We start from the raw sequence: 22,852 nt of genomic DNA, 5'->3' as shown, positions 1-22,852 counted from the left end.
AAGGACACTATATAAACTAGGTCAACATGTGCCCATCAAAATCTTCTGAATGTAAGTATAATGTTGCACAATGGAATGTTTTCTTGTTGCATTATTAACACAAACTGTACTGCGGCAAGCTTCTGCAACAGCAAGCAATAGAAACCTGCAATTCAGACACAAAATATTTTCAAAATCTTTCACATTTGCTGAAAGAAAGTAAAAATTAAGTAAATATGTACATATATAACCACGAGGAAAAAACAGCAACACAATAAGTGTTAAACATTTTCTATAAACATCATGTGGGTTATTTAAAAACAAAATGAACTATTTACTGTAAAAATATCATTCTAACAACAATACAATCACAGCAGTCCTATTTTATTTCTTGAGAAAAAGGATGCCGTTTCCTGTGCAGATACTACCTTTTTTTCCCCCCATACGATACAAAATACTATTGCATTCATAAAATGGCACACAATACATAAAGATATATCAGCTTCATGAGCAAGTACACCTAAACACAACCTCAGCATACCAGTATTAAGACAAAGAAAAGTAATCAGGCAAATGTATTGCAAATTTTTTTCATTTAATATTTGCATACCTCAACAATTAATATATACATCAGTCAAATTTTGTTTTGGCAAGTATTACTGGAAGATATCAGTAGTAAAAAGCTGTCACAACAACATAAAAGCACGTAGAAGAACTAACAATAAATATACAAAAAAATTCCCCACTGATGACATACTAGGTATCACAACTTAAAAACTACCACCCAGAATAAAATCTTCCAGTGGGTATACTGCTGGCAATTAAAACGTATCCCAAACTTGCCTTCTTTCTCCTGGCATTGCAGACAGGACGATAACAATAAAAGATCAACAAAACATACATGTATGATATGTATAAAGAATTGGTTTCTATCAAAATCAAACTAAGCTTTAAGCAAATACAATTTGGTGGTACTACAATTTGGGAACAGCATGGTTTTTATGTAAAATATTTTCTCTCACGTTTTAAACAAATGTACAATGAGAAACAACTATCCAAATTGGAAGTAATTTGAAGCATGTTTCATTTCAGATGTGCTCCGAGTATACTCATATTAGAAAGTGCTATCTTTTTCACTTGAGACTTCAAATACCTCATCCAACTCTTCGTGAGGGGAGGGCAGAAGTTTCAATTGGTCATCCGACTTTTTGTTACTTTCCGATTTTGACAATACAGTTTGCATTGCCGGTGAACTAAAATGTCTCTGCCGCATCAGCTTAGTGGGAGTGTCCTCACTGTCTTTGTCCTCAAAGACAGGTTCAGTGTCCTCCATTTCTTTAATATCTTCAATATCTTTGGTTCTGTGTATCTGGTCTGGTTTGTACACAGCATGGTCCAAATGGGTGTCAGATTCCGAGTGCTGAAATGGTGCCTGGTAACCCCCATGAGGGTAACCACGCCCCCCTTGAGAATAATGGCCTGTCACATCATTATATAACTGCTGGTTACCATGGGTAGGGGAGTGAGGGACATACCCATTCTGGGTACAATCTCCTTCACTAATAGCCTGACGGGCACTTGAACTGCTCTCAGCAAACGTAAGTTTATACGAGTCTGTGCACTCTGCCTTTTTCAATTTCTCTCCAATTATCCGACTTCTGGTATTGAAATCGGACAGTTTACTGCTGCCATCACCTTCAGCATTACTGTCAACAACGTCAGCATCAGGATTCTCATCCTGATCAAGATTCAATTGCTTGGGGTGAGATTCAACTTGTGCTGTAGTGGTGATTGTGTTTCTATACGGCGTAGACTGTGCAACAGGAGGCTGGGCGGCCCAGTTAAGAATATCAGACAAAGTGCTGTCATTCCCTCCGTCCTGCACAGTGCTGTGTAATGGAGTAGGTGGCGGCGCCACACTGCCGTCCCCTCCTTTAGACTTATGATGACTGGGGGAGGCAGCAATGGGGTCCATTTTGTCGAACCCTTCAGAAAGTTTCAAAAAACCACCGAGATACTTCCTAGACCCACTGCTACTGGAGCCCACACTGGAGGTATCGGAGAGGCTTTCAGGAGTAGCAATGGGGGCTGGCTCCACATCTACCATCACAGGCTGCCTCCCACTTCTGAAGGGATACGTTCTAGACCTGTTTAAACTTCTGGTAGGGGAACTGCCTAATTCATCAGTCAAAAATAACTGGGTCTGTGTGGCCGTCTTCTCCCCTGGCTTGACTACCACCCCAGTGGGGTTGGCGTCATCTAGTTTATCTGGGGTGGAGACGGCTGCCTCTAGAGGAGATGTATACTCCCAGCTCAGACTGGAATGTCTACTGGGGTTGGGAATATCAGGCTCCTCAGGAAAACTGCCAGTGTAGCTGGACTCCAGACACAGGCTGAAACAAGAGCAAAGAGACTGTATAAGATAAGAATTTTTAGCTACCATAAAGTCATAATCCTATGATAGCAGGAAAAATCTCATTACTGTTGTAAGCACCAACACCACCCACATAGTCAGAAATCCAAAGTTAGTCGGAAAATTTCATAATTGTTGACAGCACCACACCAACTAAAATGTTGAGAATCTGCCAATAGTTGGAAAAATATAATCCCTGTTGTAATTGTATGCTCTTTGTCTAAGATCCATTAATCTTTGCTTCTCAGGAATTTTCTCTTATTCAGAGATGAGATTGCCATTTAGAGAAAAAGTCCGGAAATATGGCATGGAGTCCTAAGGGCCCTCTGCGTTGATCTCATAAATGATATTTTTGGCTCCCAAAAAGTCTGAAATCTGCTCATCAGATGCCTTGTTTTTTTTCCCTTGGCAAAAAATTTATGCATTTAAAGTAAAGACTATAATTTGCAGGTAATTTGCTTTATCTTAACTCAACTGATGCAAATTCAAAGTGACAATCATCTATCAAATGAAACATCTACGAGATAAAATCTACTATTCTGAGACCCCTGTGAGCTTTTTTCTTAACAGAACCTAATTTAAACTTGTTTTCTTGGCATAATATAATACAAAGTAAATCCTAAAATTGGTAGTTTCTTACTTGTCAGGCCTAGGAGCTCTCATCTCCATAGTATCTGTAGTATCTGATGTCAGGAGAGCTCTCCTCTCATGTTCTGGAAGTCTACGACTTGGTTTACTTGGTCCAACATTCACAAGCACCTAGGATTCAAAACCATTAAGTTTCAAATGTTAAATCACTGCACCAAAATATGAAAAAAGCATAATTATTATATATAATTATTCATGGTTTATGAGAAGAAACCAACCAAATTGCGATGAAATAGACTTGGTTTATTAACAGCATGTAACATGAATCATCAATAATAATGCTTTGGTCAACTTTGTGAAGCCCCTCTAGCATTTATTAAATGAAGACCTGCTTGCCCGCAGAGGTCGATTTTTATCCTTTTCGTGTACATAGTATAAAACAATACTCTTGAATCAAATAAACATTATCTAGCAAAACCTTTGTATCCATAAAATCAATCAAAGTTTATCTATAACAAATTTTTCTACTTTTTTATTTCATTGTATTAAACTATCTTAAGTAGTTGGTAATTATCTAATAAGCTGCCCTTTTGCCTTAGCACCACTACCTTATTCAGGGCTTCCATGACCCTCTCTGGCATATGGTCTGTCATCATTCTAGGGGAAACTAAAATCTCATGGAAGTCATTGTTGTCTGCCCATATGGCTTGGTATACTGGCTCTCTGGAACCACACACAGGTCTGCAACATAGCATTTAAAACAGGGAATCAACTTGTTCTTCATCTTCAAAAGAAGCTTAAGTGACACAAAAGCAGTTTCAATTTTCAAAATGCAATGTTGTGATAACAATACACATGTAGCAACCTTTATCTGAAACCATTGTTCTTCAGGCAGAATAAAAATAAGACCTGTGATTTAAAAATTACTAGCAGTGCACAAACTATGAATTGCAAATAATTACACTGAAAGCATGCACATCTTTAAGACATGTTGAAGTCATGGGGCTATTTGAACAGAGGATCTTACAGTAAAGAAATCACACTTTGTCCTTACCCATCTGATTTCGGATGAGCTCTAACAATGTGTATGATTCTACCAGGAGGATATAGGGGCTGACTGGGTGGCTGACTGATTTGGTCAATAGACGAGTGATTAGCGGAGTCGGAAGTTCTCGGAGTCCGTGAACCCCTGTTGAGTTCTTCTTGGAAGTCATAAAAATAACTCTCCATATCGGTAGGGCAGCAGCGACACATGCCTCCTGTGATGATCCTCCACTGGAAGTACACAGAATGTTATTACAGATATTAAGAATGACTTTGTATTTAAACAAATGCCCCCCCTCTTTACATTATTACATTACAGAGAGAAGATAGGTATTTTTTGCCTTATATTTTTTTACATAAGTTGACAAGACATACCCAGGGTTTTCAATAGAAATTATTCTTGCATCGAAAGTTAAAATAATTTGTATGAGATGATGTAAACTTTTATTGACATGTGGTTTAAACTTTTGTCACTACCTACCTTGGAACTTCTACTCCTTTTGATGATGTTGATTAAGTTTGCACGGACTGTTTCTAACTGAGGAAGCCCAAGTCTGGAAAATAGAACATTTTTATTAACATAATTATATATTAACATCTTAATTCAGAGTATTCATTATTTCATTCTTTTTTTCTAAAACTGAATAAAAAATTCTGAGATCATATATTAAATATTCTGTATCATTTTAAGCACATTCAATTAGTTCACCGCACATTTATTACCTTGTGATAATATCTTTGCCAACAACCACTGAAGTAACATAAGATTTGGACTCCTCCATTGCAGCTTTGCTGAAATATAAAAAGGAATATAAGACCTATACCTGTAAATCTCACAAAGTCTGACTGCATAACTGCTTTTAAAAACCATTTTTATTGGTCAAAACTTGAAAATTTAGTGCAGATTTCAATGGATGAAAATAAGTGTCACACAGATCGCAAACTATGTATAGTATGGTTCAGAACTACTCTGACAACCCAGTGAAGTAAAAGGAATAAGCATGATCATAAAACTACAATTTAATGTTTCTTATGAAGAAGCTAAGACTACTACACAATATTTACAAAATAAACAATACTCTGCCCATATCCTATATGAATCTTCTTCATTTCTCATCAAAAGAAAATTTTCTGTTTTACCTCAGCAACCCCCCAGGTGGAGAGTAGGCATAGCAATGCAGAGTTGGATATTCCTTCTGGAGTAACATGGCCAGGATAGCAGCTGTCCCTGCACCTAGGGAGTGACCAACTACAACCACACCATAGGCCTGGCCACTTGGGTCCTCCTGGGAGATTGAAATATTAAAAAAAAAATTGAGATATATTTTACCACATAACATTTTGGCTTGCTTATAGTACCAAAAACATATAAGTGAGGCTTGAAATAGATTAATATTTTATGAAAGCTTTATAGCAAAAAGATGTTGTTATTTTATGAGGAAGCTTACTACATAAAAGCTAAACTTCAATTGGCTCAAAATAGAATAATTGAGTCAAATTTTTCTGGTGAATGTCAAAGAATATTTAGTACTTAAATTTCATTTTCTTAGCTATAATTGATCAGTTTAAGTCTTTGTTGAAATAATTCTACTTTGAGTTGAATAATAGCTCAAGCAATAAATTTAAGTACCTGACATAATCCGACTGCTTATACAACACAAAATAAAGTTACCACTCTTCAGTCTTTTATTTGTAAGTTTTCAAAAGGTTCATGTCAAATAAACTGTATTTTCAGTGACTATAAATTATTAACAACTGAAAAAAAAAAGGTTTTCCCTGTACTCACTGCCTGACACCTGCTCTGTGCCTGTTGTATCAGTCTCCCCTCCTTCAGTTTACTCTGGACATACTTGGCAGCCATTACTATGCCCTGAATGTGCAGTATTATAATGCTTTTTAATACGTGAAGATGATTTTGGATTAAAGTTATTCAAAAACTTGCATCCACTTCAACCTTCTCAAAAACATCTCAGAAAGACAATGCCCTTTTGATTGTTATTACTGTCTTTGCTATCTGTTAATGATTGTTACAACAATAAACAAATCACCATTACAAAACAAGGTCTCTGTGCTTTTATTCAAGAAGAGAGAACAACAGCCTGCAAGCCACTGCCAAGAACTGTTCAGCTGGACTTGTGAACCACACAGTTAACATTGCATCTATATGGTAAATATTGGCATGTTTGATAACAGGTTCTGGGGAGTCAAAATTGCTTCTGCTTTTTATCTTTATCTTTATTTGCTTTTTATCCAGAGAGAAAAAAAAGATCTCACCTTATGCCCAAGCCAGTCTTCTCTTGGTGGATCGACAGGGAGAGGTTCCACGTCGGCAGACAAATCTGTGAGGACATCTTCAAATGATAAAGTCCCTCTGATAGCTATCACTATCTTCTTGTACTTCTGATCAATTGCCACATAAAAAGGGGTCTCATCAATCTAAGCAAAAAGAAAAAAAAATAGAGTTAAATATTTCATGCAGATTAAAAACCCTTTCTTCAAGAATTCCAAAGCAAATGGTTCCAAATCAGAGCAAAAAACTCTGAGTCAGTGATAAGGTCCTAGTGAGGGGAAAAATTTAAGAAACATGATATCAGCTGACACAAATATAACATGAAAAATCTACGAAATTGTGTGAAGCTGTCATGTAACACACCTAACTGCCTTAAAGCACAACAATGGCAGCACCAAGTTTACTATCCTAATTATAATACTTGTACAGATTAATGGAAAACACCCACCTGATTGTGCCATGTAACGTAGACCAAGTCTGCCTCCCTGCACCCAGATCTTTTCAGAAGAGCAGCATAATGGCAGCTACAACAGTTGTCTCCAATCAATGTGGTCTTAAGTCCAAGACTGGTTTCACAACAGCAACAACATTTGCACCTGAAATGATAATTTAGGGTACATAAACTTCAATATAACATCCAAGCAAGATAAATGTTGCTTGATAGCTTACTGCATACATTGTTACATTGAGTATTTCAGTTTTTATGCTCGAAATTGAATATAATTACAATGAAATCTTAATTTCCATGTTGAATAATCTAGCAATTTCTTTAAATTACGTAAGCACTGTACACAAGGTTTTTCTATTTATCCTCAACAACACCCGAAGATATATCTTTCAAGGTTTTGAAAGCTCTTTAATTTGAAACCTCCTGAACTGGATTACAATCTGCAACTTAAGAACCTATTCATCAGAACTTATCAAAAGCATTGACAAATCTAATTATTGTGACTGTAATGCCAATTGTTAGCTAAAATACTGATCATATCATAATGAAAGTTAGACTTTTTCTCTTTTCTAATTTTTCTCTTGTTAATTCAAACCCTGTTTATTTGTATTCATGTGTGTTTGTTACCACTCATTTAGACAAACTTACATCAATTTAGGAAAAAGACTACAGCACCCTGTACACGGATTAACATATATGTAAAATGGCCAGCCATAGGCTCCCGCTGCATATCTCATAAAATGAGCAGTCTTTTTATAGTCTGCTAGAACTGCTGGTGAGGTAAGACGTAAAAATCTTGTGTTGGGACACACTGGGACTCCAGACAGAAACTGGTATATGTCATTGGTTCCCTGAAAATAGAATCTGAAAATTCAATACAACTTCCTGACTATGGCAGTTTATTCAGATTATGTGAGTCTAGCGCATACAATATTGATCAAATTTTGAAATAATTAATCTTTGACAGAAAGGAGAAATATCCATGCATAAGAAAAGTAAACTCTGCCACCCATGAAGGGTTAATACACAGGGGACATCCAGGTATGATGATTAATCATGTAATACCTCATGTCTGGCAATTTGGGCTGGCTGCTCACGACCTATTTGAGAAAGTCTCAAAAGTATTTTGTGCAAATGGGAAAAGGCTAGCAAATTCTTCTGTATCAAATAATTGCAAAAACTTCCAACACCTTGATGGTTAGAATAATTCACAAAGAAACACTTTGATAATACAATTGATTTTAGAATCAATACCTTTGATGCAGTGATGGCCATTCGTTTCTTCTGATACTGTCGAAGTAGCACTAGCCCAGCCACTACATCTGAAGGGACAACATCCAATTCTCCAAAGTACTGGGTGAACAGATCAGCTATTTCTGCAAAAGTGGTGGTCTGAAAAACAAATTGGAGAATGGCCCTTAGTCTTCATTATGCTATGCAGAACACTAATTTGGGTTGCAATTAAACATAAAATAATCATATCATTTTTTAATTGATTACAAAGATGTCATTCCCTGCAAATAGAGTTTTGCCCTTACTGTTTTAAAATAAACTCAACATCACATGGATTCTTGCACATTTTCTAGCCGCGTATGATGTCACACCCTCACTTAAGCCAGATGATTTCCACTGCAATATTTTTTTCACACTTGACACCTGCTAAGCTAATGGGATGATCACCATTGTTTCATTGGACAGACTAGGCCTGACTTACCCGTCTTCTGTCAGCTGAGCCCACACAACAGCACCACCATCTAAAACGCCTTTCCCAACGCTTTCTATAACTAAGGACTTGCTTACTGAAATTCAATTAGAAGTCATGAGGCTGGAATGATACTATATGCATAATGCATATCAAGAATCACTATCCTTTCTAAGCCATACAAAGTGAGTATTTATCACATCATCCCCATCTTTCTGAAATAAATCAATTGACGAATCAATCAATTGATAAAACACACCATCAATTGATGAAATTAAAATGCCCCACCCCTCCAAACAAGAGAGTCCTTTATGGAACACACCTGTAGTTTTCACAAGTATGTGCCAAGCGTCCAAAGGATTAGAGTTCAGTTACTGTGGAGACATGACTGAGGTACATGTATGTGAGATAACATGACTGTTGATTTAATAACATGTCTTTCGTGTAACACCAATAATTTATTAACAAGAACATGTCTGACAGAGCTCAGGAATGATCAAATTAAGCAACTCATTCAATTCTCTTAACTGCAAAAAATGACTTCTCTATATTAGGTAATATTGACATTTTGCTTTAACCATTAACGATTCTCAAAACAGCAAACAGAAGAGTACAAAAAAGTCAAAGTCAATTTCTAACTGTCTTGTCTAATTTTTGAATGCAAAAAGGTATGACTGACTTAATCACCGTTCGACTAGCTTCACTGACTACATGCAGGCAAATGTCATTACAAATAGTGTTTGATTGCACAACGCATTTACATGTATTGAGGAGAAGATTTAACTGACAGAACAAATGGCTGTGGGGGGCACTCATATCATTCTTACCGCTTCCTCCAGCTCCGTTGCTGTCGTAGGGAGGAATTATACTTGGTATATTTGACGTAGGCAGCTCCACCAGAATCAAATACACAGAAAATGGAGATCAGAACAAGTCCTAATATCAGCCAGCTGGTGATTAAAATACCTGAAAATTAATTGAAATTCATAAGTGGTAAACATCATCAACATCTCACTTTCTGAAGTGGGCAAGTTCGAAACCATCACTTAAACACATTCACTGGACAATTACTGATGTGTTTTTAATGGATGGAAATTAATAATTATTACACTATCTGGCAAAAATGACAGCTGCGCATCTAAGCATAAAAATTGTTCCCTCGTTCTCATATTTCAATTATCTAGACAAAGAAAGACCTAATAAGACGGTAAAAACGGTTTTTTAGTGCCTGAATAGCATGGCATCACAAAGCTGATACTAAGTATTATCAATGACGTACATTAAAGATAAAAATTTATCCCTCCAAACTGATGCATGCAATTAATTACACACCCACTTGTGAGATAACTGATTAGTTTAACCAGAAGAAAATAGCCCTCTGTAACCAAAAGAGTGCAAAATATCAAGTGTGCATTGGCGTTAATTTCAGATCTTTTTTTACTAAAAAATCACTACATTTCCCATAGTCTGATAATCCTGATTAGTTTAAATTATATCATTAATCACCATTTTGATTAAAAGCAAAAGCAAAGCCAAACAAAACCACAAACAAGTAGGAGTAAGTCACTGTCATCATAAAACACTATGTGAAATGTGCTATCATCTCTAAAGGTACACATCTGAAAGTATAAATTACTAAGACTGCATGCAACTGTAAGGCCGAAGGATTAAAAGGAGCACTCACATATTGTGTTCTCACATTGTGGTAGGAAGGCTGTCTGTTTGAGATTATCAGTAATTTGAGGATTTCTATCAGGTTCACCACTGATATTGTAATTTTTAAGTGGCTAATATGAAAGAGGTTAACTGGTACACACTTAAAATCTAATAGGGGAGTGGGAAGAGGGTTGGTGACAACAAAAATACTACTCTTGAAAAGAATGAAGTATACTGAACAAAATTTTTTTAAAAGTTAATTTCTTTTTGAATGTGCCCAATTTCTTTTGCATAAGTTCAATTCTTGATATTCAAGATCAGGAATTATATTCATTCATCATGCACAAGCCAAAGCATATCATTGCTGTAGGTAAAAAATTGCTAGTGTTAACAGTAACTGTTACATACAATACCCCAAAAATTGCAAAATTTATTGAAAATTTTTCTTATTTCTTTATCACCATGTTCAGTAAAGATATCAGAGGCAACTGTATACCAATTGGACACGTTGAAGATACAAAAGCTAAAACATGTACACAAGCTAAGCGTCAGTCTTTTAGCTATGATATGTCCTCTGTGTATCATTGGGCAATCATAAAATCAATAGAGATGAAATTCTAGACAACAATACTGTTGGTGTGACTCTGATGTATGTGCTTAGTGATGTGTCAATAAAGCATATCATATGTAAAATGTTGAACTCGATATTGAGGTCAAGGAAGAGTCCACAGCAAAGTAAAAAACAAAGACAAATGATGCATAGTTATATGAGGAAATATTAACTTTGAGCCACTCAAATTGTGAATAAAATTGGATTAAGACAGATTTATATCTGTATTGATCTAGCATTAGCGTTCTTTATCTGATTTTTTTTCCAAAAAGACAGGAAAAGAGAATTTTGATATAGCAGAGGAATGCTACTAATGGAGCACACCTAAATCAATAATAAGTAGAAAGTAAATATTTGATGAAAAATTCACACAGGCTGTGGTGATGAACTGATAAATCACACTATGCTGAAGTATTATTTACAAAGAAGAACAAGTATTTGGATTACTAAAATCTGTCTTATTCAAGACCACTGATTAAAGCCTGTTATATTACTTTGATAACAAAATGCTATACTGAGATTTCCAAGAGTCCGATTCAAATTCGTTATAGGATGAATGAAATATTTGTGTAAGATAAAGACTTATATTAGACTATATATAGTCTTATAAACTTATAGTAGTCTTATAGACTTATAAAGACTATATTAGATCACAAGCACAAAGGTTCTAAATTTGATTTTAAAGCAATTCCCAGATAGCCAAGAAACCCAAGGACACCAAAATATATCATTTAAGCGGAAGGATTGTATAAATTTAAGTAAATGCTACCAGCTCTCCAACAATATGGTAATTATGGTTAAAAAATTTGATCATTCTGAACTATTCTGAACTAGCAAAAGATGGAGCATACAGGAACAAGAGGCTGAACACCTGGATATAAATACAAATGCAGATCCACAAGTCCACGGTTACATACACTTACCCAAAAGTGCCCTTTTGGTGACATTTTCTGAAAGTGGTATTGGCACAGAACAACTACAAACATGTATATGAATGATACAGTAACATACAATTAATTATAGCACGGCTAAGTCCACAATCAAAGAATGCAGCACAAACTATTAATCTACTACCAGTAGTGATCTGTCTGCAATCACAAGGAACATGCCAGAAAAGTACAATGATTTTGAAGCTTACTTAATATCTTAGAAAGGACGTGTTAATATGCTATAGTTATCTGGTTTACATAGCACAAAACTGTTGATCAGTTTTCCCCAGCATTATATAAATTACATCACTATTAAAAAATACTCTTGAGAACAAAGGTTGAAAAACATACAAGGTAAATGAAAAATCCTTTTCCTGTGCATAATGTGCATGGCTTTTTGCATTTAATTATTTTTTTCTTTTTTTAAATATTTGTACTAGGTAAGGCATTGTTGCTAGGGAAAATAATAATGTCAACACTACGTAATCAAATGATGAAAAACTAGCAAACATTGTAGAATATTAAAAAAAATAATAATAAACTATTATAAAACACTACAAAATTAAACTGGGGATAATTAGTCTCAACATGCAAACTAATGAAATGAGTGTGCCAAGTGCTGTCAAAGGGATTGAAATTGTCACATTAAAACAGCTAAAACAAATTATGTCACTTCCAGTGCATTTTTAATCTAGTGTTACTTGAACAGCAAACATGTGCAAACTGTAAATGCCATTCAACATGCTGCCTGTGCTGTCCTCCCTGCCCCCCCCCCTCCCAACACACAGAAGATTAACCACACCAGACCGTCAAAATTCAATTTTCTCATATATCTTCAAACACACGCACAAATTTCTTGAAAAATACAGCAAGAAAAAAAAATTCCGATCACATGCACTGATTTTTTTCTATTTTCAGCAAACATCGAGAAACAGTAAAAAAGGTATTTATCAAAACAACAATCATAAACATACCATTACAATTAAAAAATAGCATTACATTTAGGGTAATTTACTCCTATCTTCCTGCACCAGCATACCCTTATTTCATTATTTCATAAAGGAAACTGTGAGCATGTTAAGTAGGGAATAATTTAACCCTTCCTTTTAACAGAACATCCATAAAACATTCCCCTTGCTCTACAAACATACACCATATCAGGCAGTGGTAACACTTCCACACAATTTCTTTGCTCATTTAAATTCCAAAGCTGATAAACCCCAGGAAAATAAATTTCTCTTATGTAATACTGTAGTCTCTGTATATCCTTTTATCAATCAGTGCTTCCCTACATGAACATTTCACAGCAGCTCTTTTTTTGTGTAGGTGTTGTGTGTAAATTTTCTGATATTATATTGACAGAGCTCTTACCAAGACTTGCTTGCTTGGTTGCGGAGTCTGGGCAGGTGTCGTAGCTGCTGGCCATCCAGATGGCGCCGTAGATTATCCAGCCAAGTTCTGCCAGCAGAACAACTGAAATATAGACCAGACATGTTCCAACTATAATACTGCTTTGGCAAAATACCTTTACTGTATATAAATAAATTGCAAATTCTCAATCTTGATACCCTTAACTGATGCATAATTTGATTTTTCTTGTACTTTCAGCATAACTGAAGTTGAAATGTATACTAAAGTGAGTCAGACTTCAAAAATTTACAGGCACACAAGATCTTGATAAATGACTAAACAGACTTAAATATTACTGCACTACCTTTCTTGAAACATTTTAAAATGCATAAATACAATTTGCTGATAGTATGAAAAAATCACAGGCTTGATCTTTTCATCATTATAATGTTTATAACATTTATATGACTAATCCTCCCATCCCCTTAGACTGCATTCCCATAGATTTTTAGATCGATCTATCCCCAGGGGGAGTCTCACTAGATAGCTGTCAGCTTAGCTGGCTTAAATGTCTGTCCTGCCTACTAAAAGCTGTAAGGCGCTAATTAACTTTCGTGCGCGCTCGGCTGACAGCAATTTAGGATGAACCCCCAGGGAGTTAGGTCGATCCAGATGGATCGATCTAAATCTGTGGGAACCCAGTCTAACACTGACTTAACCTTACCCAGCCTGGCATATAGCAGGTACGGCATGCTGGACCTGGGTCTGACATCCAGTATAGTGCCTCTGGTGCTGACCCATGCTATCAGGATTTCAAATGCCACGCTAAAAGCTAAAATGGCGATGTAGCCAAGTAGACCTTTTCCCAGATCCCCTGTACAGTCAGTTGGTTGGTCGAAATCTATCAGCTCATAACACACGGAGAGGAAAATCAGCCTGAAATATAAAGTTTTATATATTTAAAAATTATATATAATATCAATTATGAATAAATATAGTCAAATTCAAACAATAGTGTAGATAAATTTGTTAGCCCAGCAATCTTACTCCTCATTTCTTCCTTTTTATCAATTTTAATTCATCATCAGTTTTTTGAAGGATTTGCTTCACACAATGATTCATGGAATCTATTAAAAGGAAAATCAAACTGCATTTTGCACAGCCATAATTTTCCAAAATTCCTCACTAGCATCATGAACATTACCAAATTTGGTAATTTTGTCCACGCGAGCAGGCACAACTTGTTGGGGGGGGGGGTCTAATTAACAAAGCAGCTGTGACTATACCCCTTGTCTGGCAATGTTGTTTTGTTGGGGTAGCGCCAGAATTTTTTTTTTTCGCTCAGCCAAATCACAACTTTTTCATCATTTTTTCTCCAAATGGTTTAAATTTGGCTAAAACAAATCAAATCAACTCTATTTTGTTTAGTCCAACTTACAGACATGAGCCTAGGTGTAATTAAAAAATGTGGAATTTTGCGTTTCCATAGAAAAAGCTCATGTCTGAACTCTACCTCAGGTTTGCAACTCCCTCAGTGTGGTTGTATCAGAATTAGGTAACTCATTACCTGTACCATGTACCCACATAAACATGATCAAGTATTTCGTAACATCTTGATTACATGTGCAGGTGTAAACAGGTAGCCTGTTGTATTCTTAACTTAGAGGCTATTCCCACAGATATTTAGATCAATCTATCCCCCTGGGAAGTCTGACTAGATTGTTGTCAGCTTAACCGGCTTAATTGTTTGACCGCCTACTAAAAGCTGTAAGGGGGTAATTAACTTTTGTGCAAGCTAAGTTCCCCGAAGCTGACAACAATTTTGTGCGAACCCCCAGGGAGTTAGGTCGAACCAGATGGATCGATCTAACTTTGTGGGAACTCAGTCTAAGAGTATAGTTAGTAACCCTACTGTTTTATTTCACTGATAAAAACAGCAATATATCTAATGTTCTTTATTTATAATATTAAGCTTGCTACTGTACCTTGAAACTTGAAAAATAATGACTTAAAAACAGCTAAGATAAATGAGCCTACTAAAATCAAAAACCATTTTAAATGGTTTTTGCATGGGGCACTGAGCTCAAGTTTGACATAAAGTAAAAAAATCAGCTTTCATCATAACTTATAAAATCTGAAATAAGTCTGTACTAGAAAAACAATAACTGATTTTTTCTTATATCAGTGTGAAAGTGGTTAGGAGTAAATAACCCATCTTCTGATTGTAGAAAACTCAGGAAATGGAACTAAATAAATTCCTAGTAGTCTTCACCTACTATCAACACATGCACCAAGAAACATCAATTCATCAGTTTTCTTGTGGTCTTGCTGTTCTCATTCAATAAATCCTCTGAGAACACTTTGAAAATGACACATAGCTAAGCGTTTTCATCATCCATCTGGGCACCTTATCGTTTCTCATGCTGATTTCTTTCAATACTTTCAAAAAGTCTATTTGAAATAGATATTCTGACAGATTGTCTCCTACTGCAAAGCAATGCTTTTTTAATTAACATTTCACCATTTTCCAAATAGATGGGCTGTCACACATTCAGAGAAAATCAAAAAAGATTTATTATAAAGTCTCTTAATAAAACATTCACAGTTTCCATTATTGTGTACACGCAAGCGCATTATAAAGGATTTGTGTTGCAATACACAAATGAAAATTCTACATTTTTATATGTGTATGCCACAGGTTAGAGGATTTCTTTCCATTAAGTGGTACCTGTTTATTATTTGGTCTTGTTTTTGGCTTAAACCGAGGAACCGTTAATGTGTTTTTGCTGGAGTCAACTATTTAATCTTTAAAACATCGTCTGGTATGCTCAGCAGGAGTCAAAGGCACAAAAATTAAAATATTGCAATGGGAATCAAACCAGTCTCAAAAATGTATGAAAATGTGCATGAGGTACCCTAGGATTAACTTTTCTGTGATAAAAGTAAAACTCGCATTGCTAGAAATTAAGTCTTCGAAAGAGATATAAAAGTGACACACAAAACATGGTCAATTGAGACACAAGACTATAGTGCAATAGACTGGAATTCTAAAAAAAAAACTAAAGAGAAAATGACATAAATTCTGTTGTAAATCATTTATTTAATTATTGCTTCACCCTTGTGAAATCTCACTAGACTTATGCTAAGTCACAAGGCTCTGAGCTGATTCCCACAGTTGATATCCATATTGTTACCTCTTCAGTCTATCTATGGCTATTATCTTCTTTTATTTCTTTTCATAGGAACTTATATAACCAAATCATTATTTCCATCTATTTCAAGCAGAAAAATACACTGCCTTTCTAGATTACTGCCAATAAAATATAAATATAAAAGCCAGGTTGTTGCACAGTAATGAAGAAACATTCCACTAATGAAGATGCAACTGACAATAAATCAGTATTCTGTCACTAAAAAGGGATACTGATATTGTCTCAAATAGCTGCTACATTTTTTAAAAATAATGCATGGTGCTAATGTTTACTGAAGAATCATATCTCAGGAAGATGACATGCAGTCTTATCATTATTGTAGAAAGTCAGTCAGGTCAAATGAAGTAACTACAACATCCTAGAGCAAAGAAGGGACAAGAAAAAACTCTTCCAAGAAAGCTTTGAAGTGCTGCACCCAGTGGCATGCCTGCTACTATATACCTCAGGTAACAGGCCACTCCTTGGAGCAGTGGACAAAAAGGTAGTCCCTTCAGAAATGCACTAATTGCTTGAGAACAACGTTACCTTCTCTTGAGATTCTTATGACCTCATGGGGTAAACAAATGTAGTAATACATAGTGCTTATAATTTAAAGCATTTTTTTCTTATGTACATTTTAAAATGTGATACGTGTATGTGGAATGGAGAGGGGATGGGGGGGGGGGGCTTTGCAACAGTCACATTTTAAACCAGATATCTAATTTCAACACATAAGACAAAAAGAAAAAAAAAAACACATTGTGTTACGTCAGCAGATATTTTGAATACCGACAAGAACAACGATAGTAATGTATTCAGCGGGTATATCTACCGAACTTCCACTTGCAACAACCTGAAGCACAGATAGTGTTTGGCTGTGTGATCTGGTATGCAGAATACTGAAAAATCTCCACCTCTCAGATCTGGAAAGTTCATTAGCTGGTAAACTATCAGGGTTAATATAGGCCGTAACATATGTTATCGTATTTACTAATATAGATATGCTAGAGGTTAACATGCATTCCATCATAACCCTAATGCATTTCATACATAAAGCTTGTTTTGACAATAAACATTATATTATATATATTATATGAAATAAAAAAGTTGCTTAGATGTGTACTGGTGTTTATAATTGTTATTTATCTATATTTTGCTTTGTTTACCTACACTGATCAAAAATAAATGTGGGCTTTCTTGAGCACCCTCTCCATCTTAAGCATTTGATCAACATATTAATGCTAATTATTAACATTATGCTGTAGTGAGCATAACCTAAAATTCAATGACATAACTGAGCCTTATTCCATTTTCTAAATTATAAAGTTCTAATTTCCATATTTCTAGTTTCTGATAGAGCCTGATATAAGAAAAAAGGAAAGCATTCACAGCCATAAGTCACTTGTTTTTAAAATCAAATAGCAAAGAACAGCTCCTGGGGCTATTTGGGTTACAAACCCACCTGTCCCCAGCTGTTTATTTTGATAGGATTTGTAGAAAATAGGGATGTTTCCAAAGGGTAAACTATTTGGCTTTCACTTTAAATCCCTGTAGAAATTAGCCTAGGGATTCTAATGGAACCAATGTTTAACACATTCAAGGTGAAGCAATTTTCGCTTTATAAGTAATCATATTTTGAAAAAAAAAAGCTTGTCAAAACCCTTCATTTTGTGATGAACACTTCAGATGCTTTTTACCACATAAAGCAAAGTGGGTATTTCAAATAATATAACCTTCATGAAATATATACAATTTACAATCTTGGGTTTGTTGTGCCTTATGCTCAACATTCTACTTCCTGTGCATTGTATGTCTGAACATTTTCTATAGTATATTTTTTATTTTATTTATATTTTATATTAATTATTATTAAAGATCATGATAATAAACGAGCAGCTTTTAAAGCAAGTTTGCAACACATGTTCAGCCTCTGACATATCATAGCATTTCTTCACAACTAGGCAATATCTGTGAAAATTCTCTGCTGAACAAGTTCATATCATAAAATCATAGATTGCCCATTGCAATATAATTGTCAAGCACCCACTAAACCCTATTTGATGTTTATCAACAAGTTTTTATTCAATTAATCACTTGCCTGTATGCAAAGAAAAAACCAGTAATGATACCAAACACCTATAATTTGTCAATAAGCTGAAAATGGTCCTCAATTAGTGTGGGAGTGCCTAATGGTAGATTAACAGCATTTTCAATGAGAGCAGATCTCTAGAATCATAATTCACAAGAGCGGATATTGCAATTGTCGTGTAAATTGCTTTCTGTTTTGATGAAAAAGAAAATGTTACTTGCATATTGGTATTAAATCAAGATAAAGTTGATGGCAATAAAAGGTTGATTTTGAATTTGAAATTAATGTCCACTGAATATCTAGCTACCACAGCTTACATAAAGAACAATTGGTTATTTTTAAGAAACTCATGCTAATTCAGTACTGATTCAGTTTTAGTGCATAATTACAGATATAGAACAGATACAGATCAGCCATTTATTTATCTTGCAGTGCACTGTGTAATAAACTTGTATATATCATTTCATAGATATTCCTGGTGAAACAGTTTTTATGTGACATTTGGTTTCAAATGACACCAAATGTTTACCATGAGTCACCTAAAAGACTTGCTTTTAAATCAAACAGAATTGATATAATTCATCTCCTTGAGTCCATTCGCTTCTTCCTTTTTGTACCTCTCAAATGAGGCTTAGGCTTACACAAGTGGGGTTTTCCCATGGGACTGAGAATGGAAATGAACACAATCCTATGGTTTCTGTGCATAAAGTGGAGCTCAAAGTAAATGCTGGCTGCATTTGTCATCTCACTTCAATGGACAGCCATATATCCCAGTTTGACAGTGACAACAAACTGAAATAAATTGACCTAGGTGTTCTGGAAAAAATTCACAGAATACATCTGCCTGTTTGCCACTCATATACATTATATTTTGGCTAATGGTTAAACAAATACTCTCTAAAGAAATTTAAGGATGCAGATTTACCTTAGAAATTTTGTTCATTTTCTCCCTTTCACTAAAATATTGATTTACATAAAAGCTTTGACTAAATGGTTAAACAAGAACTTCTAGCTGGAATAAAACCAGCAATTATTTACTAGTAACCACAAAATCGGGGGGGGGGGGGGGGGGGGGGGGGGGGGGAATGAAAATCTTAAAATAACAAATGCTCAAATGTATGCATTTTCCTTTCTTCATTGTAATGCTTGTGTGACACTCTGCTATCGTTCAAATGTTTCAGGCTTTAATAAAAAAAAATTAATAAACTTAAAAGGTTTCATCCATTTAAAGCAATACATATTTAAAGGAAGCAGAAAAAGCAATGGCAACTCTAGTTCACACACACACTTCACTTCATGAAATTGATTATATTAAGGTAGGCGGACCTCAGGTGCGTGTGATAAATTACAAAAGTACAGCACATTATTCACTTCAAAGTATGTCAATGGAACATCTCTTCTCTTTTTTTACTGCCATAAATTAGGGCTGCTGTCTAAAAAAATCATCATGCCCAAAATCTCAAAACTAAGGACATCAAAAGATTAACCTTTACCAGTATTTTCTGGCCATTTAAGTCCTAAACACTGCAACAGCAGGGGCAATAAAAGGATTTGGTATGATACAGAAACTGAAAAGAATGTACTAAGAATTATCAAATAATTGGGCACGAGAGGTGCATACCACTACATAAATGACCATATATTATATAACATACAAAAGTGGGCACTTAGTTCCACTATCACAGCTATGACAACTGCCATCATGTTTAACATTATAGAGGTTCACAGGACCTGCACACATTCTGCTCTATCACTTTAAAACAGAAAAACATCAATATATTCAGCAAATTTCTCACATGCTTTAGGGACCAATAATGAAATAAATTGATAAATGTTCACAATGATGCTGAAATTATCATTTTATCTGCCCCAGTGTTGCTCGTAATATAATTTGCAACAAATCAGATAACAGTTAATGTGGGCTGTCATGCAATTAATAATCAAACCCCAAAGCACTACTTAATTCCAATATAAATCAACTGCTTGTACCATATTCACAACTGCATCTTATTTCCTCCAACATTTTATATGAAAAATAAATCACAGTCAGTCCCTCTGGCAAATCTTCCAAGAGACAATTATTCTTTTGAGCTAATGAAATTAGTCAATTTTCCAAACAGGGACTTCTGTGTGACCAGCTGGCTAGAATATACCATTTAAATTCATATTAGACAATATCCATATTATTTTCCCAGTGTTTCAAATCTTTTATTCATCAGAACAAATGCCATGGCTTTATACAAAGAACTTGCATTGCAAATAAGACTGTTTATTCAAGTTGATATATATGCATTTGGGGAAAATAGGAAAATCAGTATGACAGCTTTATATTTATACTTCCATAATATAGAGAGTACTGTTCTGAAGACAGGTTCATCTGGATACGATTTAGCAGCAGATATGTTCAGGTATATTGTCAGGTAACAATACAAGCAGTACAACTAGCACATGCTTCAGTGTTCTTCAACAGGGTGCAGATTAAACTTTTATGCATTTTTGCTCTGGCTAGTCCTGTCACACACCCAATGGGCAAGTATGACCTTTTACTTTCTTTGGACATTTATTTAGGACCATGCAAAACTTGGCATGTGGCCATACGATTATGTTTTGCACCCTGCTTTGAGAGTAATAAAAAGTATGAGAAGTCTGCATATGACCTAAATTGGACAAAAATCGAATCTAAGACTTGAAACACAGAAACTAACATGCAGATCAACTTTCACAAAACTGATCACTTAAAACCATTATTATTAAATTGGTATTATCTTTATCTCTGTTCTGAAACACAGGTGTTAATCTACTTAATTCCATTTTTACCATAATAATACTAATAATATCAATTATTGCGACAACCTTTATCAATTTTCATATACTAAGAAAGAGACTCACTGTCCTTATTGCCTTTTTGCCATGAAATCTTAATGAGACCTAGTACTATACATGTACTTGAATAAAAATCCATTTCACTTTTTTAGAAATCATATCCAACTATAAGCTACACTTTTTAATTTGATTATAAGATTCTATAATACTCAGTGCCATCACAATCTGAAATATATAACTCTTTCTAAACATGACAGCACAATCCAAAAACACTTTTAAAAAATGTAGTATAATGTACATGTAAAAGTTATTGCAGAAAGCTTAGAAAACATCTGGGTGGTGCTAACACTCCTCAATTTAGCCAAATGCTAAAACTGATTTATGCTGGCTTAACAAAATAGGGTTGATTTGACTTGTTTTTATCAAATTTAAACTATTAAGAGAAAAAAGTGATGAAAAAGTAAAGATTTGTCTACACGAAAAAAAATTTTAGTGCTACCCCAGAATCGGGTATTGATCTTGCTTTTTTCACCTTGAGTAATCTAAATTAAACGCGATGCAAAGAGTCACATGTGCAACTACCTTGTGATGGGGTATCATGTGCCACATATGGCTTAGATTGACTGGACTTGCACATGTACATGTAGTAGCAGCCAACCAATCAAGCACTGCAGTGGAGAAGTAGGGAAATTGGTAAAATGGTAATCGTCTATGACCAAATATGATAAAATTCATATTGGAGCAGACATTTAGGGTATTTAAAAAGGGGGTCCTTTATGTGTTAAACAAATGAGTTTTTTTTACTGTACCAGGTAATATTGGCAGAATCCCAACTTATCATTTTTTATCATAGGATTGCATGTTTATCCTAAGAACTTGGTTTCTTTTTACCAGCCACCACATAGTCAGGTCAATTTGCTGCTCATGATGTCACATGCAACCAACTCATACAAAGGGCACATAAGTAATTCATTTGCCAAGTTGAATAATAATCACTTTTTTCTTTACTTTGAAGAAAAAAATATGCTGAAGGATTAAAACAACCAAAACTAATATACTGGGTATCAGAACATATCCAACCTGAACAATAGACCTGGTGTTGGTAAATTGAAAGCAATCAACTTTATTTCCCCATTTTTATTTCAATCAACTGACAAGAAAAAAAACTTAATCTGAGTTTCTAAACAAAATGCATGTAGAATTTTTGGCTAATGTAAGCAATGAACAAAATTAATGGCATTTGCTGGTGCTGGTGACACGATATTATTGTTGACAATTACATTGAAATTGGATCTTTGAATAATTATGTAATGTACTGTTGTGACGCGACAACCTCCACCTACGAGCAATACCAGAAGGCACAACAGTATAATGAATTGTTTTCGGATAAGAAACATATATAACTTATCAAACAGTCGATACAAATTGCATGGAAGACGCATCAGAGGTTTAGCTTACCAGATTAAGTGAAGAATCGCTAAAGCAGAGGCCGATATCACCAGATCATCTGAGCCAATCGACCAACGCCGATTAAAAACGACCAGACCAGGCATTTTACAGTAACTTCCAGTGCCACTTTAGTTCCAAGTCCTTCACGGCATATTGAGTATTCCACGCTATCGGAACAAGTTGAAGATTGACTCGAGCATTTAAGAATTTGAAGCTTTGCTGGTCGCCGCCATTTCGTTGATGACACAACCAATCGATTGGCAGCGCAGCTGGAACAGTCGTTGAGCATTC

The 22,852-nt window shown here is 35.1% G+C and overlaps 1 protein-coding gene across 2 annotated transcripts; it reads right to left on the bottom strand.

The window, feature by feature from the left end:
• Positions 1–589: 589 nt before the first annotated feature.
• Positions 590–22,817, bottom strand: LOC106181740 (diacylglycerol lipase-beta). 2 transcript variants are annotated; one of them, XM_087010290.1, is made up of 18 exons: positions 22,571–22,817; positions 13,734–13,945; positions 13,031–13,132; positions 11,654–11,680; positions 9,292–9,430; positions 8,477–8,561; positions 8,017–8,154; positions 7,411–7,613; positions 6,763–6,910; positions 6,299–6,460; positions 5,811–5,894; positions 5,165–5,310; positions 4,748–4,816; positions 4,506–4,578; positions 4,035–4,255; positions 3,589–3,721; positions 3,033–3,151; positions 590–2,372 (listed from the first exon to the last, which is right to left on the bottom strand). In XM_087010290.1, the coding sequence occupies exons 1-18, from the start codon at positions 22,663–22,665 to the stop codon at positions 1,094–1,096; spliced, it is 3,435 nt and encodes a 1,144-aa protein (XP_086866416.1). In that variant the 5' UTR covers positions 22,666–22,817; the 3' UTR covers positions 590–1,093. The 2 variants fall into 2 exon arrangements, with proteins under 2 accessions (XP_086866416.1, XP_013421661.2); XM_013566207.3 differs by lacking the exon at positions 11,654–11,680.
• Positions 22,818–22,852: the final 35 nt, after the last annotated feature.

This window comes from Lingula anatina, chromosome 1 (genome assembly GCF_051362555.1).
Source record: "Lingula anatina isolate TDL-2025a chromosome 1, LinAna3.0, whole genome shotgun sequence".
In the NCBI taxonomy this organism is placed as follows: Eukaryota; Metazoa; Brachiopoda; class Lingulata; order Lingulida; family Lingulidae; genus Lingula; species Lingula anatina.
This window is presented reverse-complemented; position numbering and strand designations above follow the sequence as displayed.